General features: G+C 43.0%; 1 protein-coding gene across 3 annotated transcripts; it reads right to left on the bottom strand.

Moving 5' to 3' along the window:
* Positions 1–470: 470 nt before the first annotated feature.
* On the bottom strand, positions 471–5,538 carry RPL21 (ribosomal protein L21). 3 transcript variants are annotated; one of them, XM_082365135.1, is made up of 6 exons: positions 5,513–5,538; positions 2,868–2,946; positions 2,495–2,556; positions 1,578–1,690; positions 905–1,055; positions 471–794 (listed from the first exon to the last, which is right to left on the bottom strand). In XM_082365135.1, the coding sequence occupies exons 2-6, from the start codon at positions 2,932–2,934 to the stop codon at positions 705–707; spliced, it is 483 nt and encodes a 160-aa protein (XP_082221261.1). In that variant the 5' UTR covers positions 2,935–2,946; positions 5,513–5,538; the 3' UTR covers positions 471–704. The 3 variants fall into 3 exon arrangements, with proteins under 3 accessions (XP_082221261.1, XP_082221259.1, XP_082221260.1); XM_082365133.1 differs by lacking the exon at positions 5,513–5,538 and adding an exon at positions 4,131–4,271; XM_082365134.1 differs by lacking the exon at positions 5,513–5,538 and adding an exon at positions 3,908–3,929.
* Between the last annotated feature and the right edge of the window lie 673 nt (positions 5,539–6,211).

Below are 6,211 nucleotides of genomic sequence, written 5' to 3'. Positions count from 1 at the left end.
GCCTGGGTTTGAATCTTTGCCCAACACTATGCACCTGTAACCTCGGGCAAGTTATTTGTGCCTCAGCTTCCTTTCATGTAAAATGGGCAAAACAAAACTTATTCCAAGTTTTTTATGAGTACATTATGTAAAGTGCTTAGAATGCCACATATTAGATGCTATACAAATACTTACCCAGTTTAAATAAAAAAGGTATTCTAGTTTTTAACATTTTTCTGAGCCCTGCTGCACGAAAGGTCTAAACAACTCAGAACTAACATGTAACTCACAAAGGACCAGGAAGGGGCTTTAAACCATGTATTTTTAAATAGGAGGCTTCAAAGTTCCCGATCCTCAAAACACAGCTACTTAATTTATGATGCAATTATGAGTATCAACTTTTCCTAAGCTTAACTATAATGCAACAGATAACTTTCATTTTAAATCCTTTGTTCATAGGAATTTAGAGACTATTTTCAAACTAGTACAAGTATTTTATAATATCTAGCAGTTTATTAACCAGTGGAGTATACTGCACAACAAACTACCTCACATCTTTCAGGAAGAAAAATCACTAAATTTGAAAAGTAAAAAGATGTCACCCACTGAATTCGGACACAATTAAAATGTGCTTTAAATGTTTGTTTGGGGAAGGGGGTCATACACTTCTACCCAATTAAGAGAAACATTTACACAGTCCAGGTCTTTTATTTTCTTTACACCCATCATGCCATGAATTCATAGGGAATGGGCTCCAACAGTTCAGGCTCCTTTCCATTGGTTCTCACGAAGTGTGCTTCTCTGGGTGGAGCAGGCTATTAAAAAAAGGCGAGGGAACAATTATGAAAAGTACTGTAACTCAATTTCAAAGTGCTCCCAGAACTGAAAACGTATGCAATACCAAGAAACCCTGCCAAGCACTCACCTGGCGCTTCAGCTGAACCCAAGTACCTTTCTCTTTGGCTTCCTTCTTTTTCTGATCATTTTCCTTCACCCGTTTCAGGAAGCTATCTCGGCTCTTAGAGTGCTTAATATGCTCGATACGCACATTAATTCTCTTGGCAAGAATCTTGCCCCTGGAGAGAGAAGACACTCTTAAGTGCATCAAAAACACAGCTAAAATTCAGAAAATTCTTTCAACAGTTTCATTTATTAATTAAACCATGAACATTTTTTTACCCAGATAGGATAAATCAACAAGGTGATGGCAAATTTATAATCATTTATTAAATCTTACTGAATGGGGCCTTGAGGCAAACATCCCCACTTTTAAGCTCTCTTCTGATGAGGTGACAGACTCTGAAATACCAAATAATTTAAGCAAAACCAGACCGCTAATAAAATTTACAACTTATTAAACTTTTTACACTGTGAAAACCAGAACGGCTTAGCTAACAAACCCAAGACTTTCCAGTAAGTTTATTACAATTTGTTTCCTCTGACAGGTTACAAGACAAACACCCAGTTTGCTTGAGTTTTAAAAAGGTATTTCCTTTGCCCCACTTGAATGACCAATGAAGACATAAGTCCAACTGGCAAAGTGAAAGGGGGGTGTGAGGGAATACTAAGTAGGCACAAAGAACTATGACATTACTTACTTAACTTGTTTGTTTACAATGATGCCAACAGCATGCTGGGTAACATTGTAGACTCTCCCAGTTTTGCCATGGTAACATTTGTGGGGCATTCCTTTTTGAACAGTGCCCATTCCCTGTTAAGAAAGGAGATAAATGTTATGCCAGCAATTTCCCCCTCCTTTTAAATCCAAAGTAACTGAGATATTCCAAGATTTTTTTTTCTTTAGATGGCAACTCAAGAGCTTTCAGAGCCGGTGAAATGTCATTTTCACGTTGCTTTAAGCAATCAAAAAGACAATCATCATTAAGCTCTAGAGTGCCAGGACACATTTAAATACAAATTCACATGATTTCCCCCCCTTAATTTTTCCACTAGCTGTTAAAAACAAGTAATGAGAAAATTCTTAGACTCCAGAATAGCACTTTAAAAACTCTCGTTTATGAGAGTAAAATTAAAATAGCCATTCTAGGGACTTCCCTGGAGGCGCAGTGGTTACGAATCTGCCTGCCAAGGCAGGGGACACAGGTTCGAGCCCTTGTCCGGGAAGATCCCACATGCCGCAGAGCAACTAGGCCCGTGCGCCACAACTACTGAGCCTATGCTCTAGAGCCCGTGAGCCACAACTACTGAAGACCACGCGCCTAGAGCCCAAGCTCTTCAACAAGAGAAGCCACCACAATAAGAAGGCTGCGCACTGCAACGAAGACTTGACAACAAAGACCCAATGCAGCCAAAAATAAATAAATTTATTACAAAAATAAAAATATAACATAAAATAGCTATTCTATACTCTCATGAGCTCTTTTTCAGGAAATGGATTTTCCCTCGATTAGGAAGATAAAAAGATGCAATACACCCTATTCAGATTTTAATATTAAACACAATTTTTCTAACTTCTGATGTTACTCTGTAGTTATTTCCCAATTTTATAATTTACCTTGATATCTACAATATCACCTTTCTTGTAGATTCGCATGTATGTGGCCAAAGGAACAACTCCTGCAAAAAAACAAAAAACCCCAATACAGTCAATATCAAGATTAAAAAGTCAAGAGTAAGAGAAATATATAACCTTACTAGCTTTCAACACACACTACTTTTCGGCAGTTACGTGTACTTTAAAATCTTGCTAGTCGACAGTTTAAGAACCACTATATAAAATTCATGCTTTTTATTTACTACAAATAAGTTAGGTAGGTGCTAATTAATTAATGCCATTTATTAAGAACACATTATATGAACCACAACACATAGGTAATAAAACACAAATGTATGCCACGCTTGCTCCCAAGGAGGGTGGATCTACTCACCATGTTTTCTAAAAGGCCTAGAGAACATGTAGCGGGTGCCCCTCCTCTTTCCCTTTGTGTTGGTCATTTTGGCGAATTACTGAAACCAGAAAGTATCAAACAGTCAAATACAACTGCAAAATTGACATTTGCCCCTTTAGCCAAAAAATGTGTAATTACAAATGCACTAAGTTCAGTAGCAACACCAGAATTAGGCAACTATCTAAAAAGCTGGCTCACGAATCAATAGCTCTTATAAACGGTAAGAAAGAGTAATTTTACCAAGATTTCTGCCAAAACTGCCTACAACTCCTAAGAAGCAGAACTGAATTTTAGAACCCAAACCAGTATTTTCCCTATTAGAATGTAACAACACAACAGGACTTGCGCCACACTACATCTGTAGAACCCAGCTTAGACTGCCAAGAACACTGGAGTTACGAACTAGAAGGCAGTTTATTGTTGCAAAGCACGACAAAACTCAGTTTTGCATTTTTACATAATGGATTAAACCCCTTTTCTTATCAACCTATGGATTTCTCTAATACGGCACCTATTAACTGTCAAAAATGTCTAACTCACTTCATATATCTAATTACTCAGTTGTTTACCAGAAAATGTGAGGTAGAAGGCTTTATAATCACTGACTTGATTTTGACATAGGTTTTGCCACTTACCTGCTGGGAGACCAACATTTAAATCCTGATCCTCATATGTAAACTGGTCTTAATACTTTTATAACCAACTAAGGTAATGTCTACAAAACATTGAGCAATTCCTAGCACATGCAAAGCGCTCACTAGTAAACAGTACTTTATCACTGCCTAAGAGTTCACATATAGGCTACTGAGTTGAACCTTTCACTTTGTTTCCCAAAAGGTCAAAATAATGGTTTTAATTGCCTCAGATCATCCAAGGGCACAACTACCATTGCTGACTACTCCTACCACAAGGCAAAATACACCAAAGACCAGCTTAGGTTGTCGACGGTGTTCTAATGTAAGTCAACCTCTCAATTTATTACCACATCTTAACCTTAAAGAAAAGTGACTCCTAAGTACCTTTTTCACGTAACTTGTGTGGCAAGGAGACCGAAGAATGTTTCAGCTAACCCATCAAAGCCAAACCACTGTTACAACGAATGCACACTTCACTTTAAGTGGTGAGAAAAAAATCTATCAAGTACAAGTACTGCTCTAATTCTCAAGTCTACATTTGCATTAAGTTCATATAAACTCCTGTTAAGTTCATAAACAAGGAGACATGCTCTGCAGGTCAACTCACTTTACGGAGAGACAAAGTGACAGAATCAGTAATTTAAGTATCTTTTTTTTTATAAATTTATTTTTAAAATTTTTGGCCGCGTTGGGTCTTCGTTGCAGTGTGCAGGCTTCTCATTGTGGTGGCTTCTCTTGCGGAGCACGGGCTCCAGGTGCACGGGCTTCAGTAGTTGTGGCTCGTGGGCTCTAGAGGGCAGGCTCAGTAGTTGTGGCACGCGGGCTCAGTAGTTGTGGCGCACAGGCTTAGTTGCTCCGCGGCATGTGGGATCTTCCTGGACCAGGGCTCCAACCCGCGTCCCCTGCATTGGCAGGCAGATTCTCAACCACTGTGCCACCAGGGAAGCCCTGAAAGTCCTTTCTTACTCCAGAGCCCACGCTCCTTCCACTAGACCCATTTTTCCGAGTTCGAAATCCATCAGGACCCAATACACATATTATAGAGTGAGTTTTTAAAAACAATATTTAACGTCCCAAGCAATGACGATTTAGAGTCTATAATACTACCAAAAATGGGACCCATTACGGGGGCGCAACCCGCAGTTTCCTCAACTCTGGCAGCTGGCTGCTACAAACTAGACACAAAGATGCAAAACTAAGACTAAGGAGTTATTCAGTTAACTTTCCCCCTAAACGCCTAAATCAGACACAGCTATTCAGGAATCCCTTCGCTCAACACTTGCTGCCCTGGCATGAACAAAACAATACCCGTGGCAAACAAAGTATTTTCCCTTTCTCCAATTGCGGTCCCGGGCCAGAATTAAGACAACCGGAAATCTCCCACGTCAACGACGAATGGGCTGGGCTTCTTCATCCAGGGCGACTCAGGATCCTGCACCTCTGCAGTTCTCCGACCACGACCCCCGACTTCCCCACACACACACCCAGGTCTCAAAGGAGATTAAACCCGGCGCCTGGTTCTCAACCCGTTCCAACTGCCCCGAAGCTCCTACCCCAGAGCATTACAGTTTAGATCCTACAATAGGGGTTAAGATGCCACACTGAAGGCGTTGGAAAAGCAAGCGGCCACGCGGCGCCAGAACCAATCCAAGAAAGCCCAGGAGAGCCGGGCTAAAGCTGCGAGGGCTATTGAAGGACGAATTCCTTTCTCGATGGACCAGAATCGCCTCACCCCGGTGCCTCGGCCTCGTTTTTCCAGAGCCTGTCCCCCCCGCAGACCCACGGCATCGCAGCCTGGTCCCCGGCCCCGCGCCCGCCGCGCCGAGTCTGGACGGATACAGCTCCACCGCCCGGGCCAGCGGACCCCAGGCTGGCTAAATAATCTCCCTAGGGCTCCAATGCACGGCCTCAGCAGCCACAGGGTTGGGACTCACGCCTGAGGAACAGGGGGAGGGACAGGAGGCTCCAAGAGCCACGCGCGTGCAGTACCTGGAAGATGGCGGTTCCGGCCGAAAAGAAGGAGGCGGCGCCGCGCGCGCGCCTTAGAAGGGCCTGCGGGCTGCCCGCGGCGCTGCCTGAGAAAAAGCCGGCCGACAGCCACTCTTTCCTGGGTAAGGGTGTCGTCCCTGAGAACCAGAAGAACCTGTGAGGATATTTTCCTTTCTTGCGAAAAAGAGGTAACCGACCGACACAAGCTGACACTGGGATCTTGCCAGACAGCCCGGAAAGGGGCCTTCAAGGGCGTCAAACAGGCGCAGACGTCGCTAGCGTGCTGACGTCAGCCCTTGCGTCCGACGCCACGCGGGAAGTGGGCGTGTACCTGCGTCCTCGGGCATCGGAGCGGTCTGGTCCGATGTTGTCTGGGCTCTTTTCTGTGTTCCGAACTGTAGTTTGTGGGGATGGTTACGTGGGCACAAAAGCAGAATTATGGTGAAGAAAGCATGTTGTACAGTTTATATGTCTTTCAAACGTTTTTCCCCTCAATGCGTCAAAACACTACGCACCTGCTGGTAGGTACGTACCCCTGTTGCAACCACTTTGCGAAGCAATTTGGCAAAATCTAGTGAAACCGAAAATATGCAAATACCGAATTCCAGCATTCCGCTTCTAACTGCTTATCTTATGGGAACTTTGCTGTGTAGACAAGGATATCCATAACAGCACTAGGAATAGAAGGAAAAAGTTGGA

The sequence above is a fragment of the Balaenoptera borealis genome (assembly GCF_965194805.1).
Source record: "Balaenoptera borealis genome assembly, chromosome: 18".
NCBI classification, from domain to species: Eukaryota; Metazoa; Chordata; class Mammalia; order Artiodactyla; family Balaenopteridae; genus Balaenoptera; species Balaenoptera borealis.
This window is presented reverse-complemented; position numbering and strand designations above follow the sequence as displayed.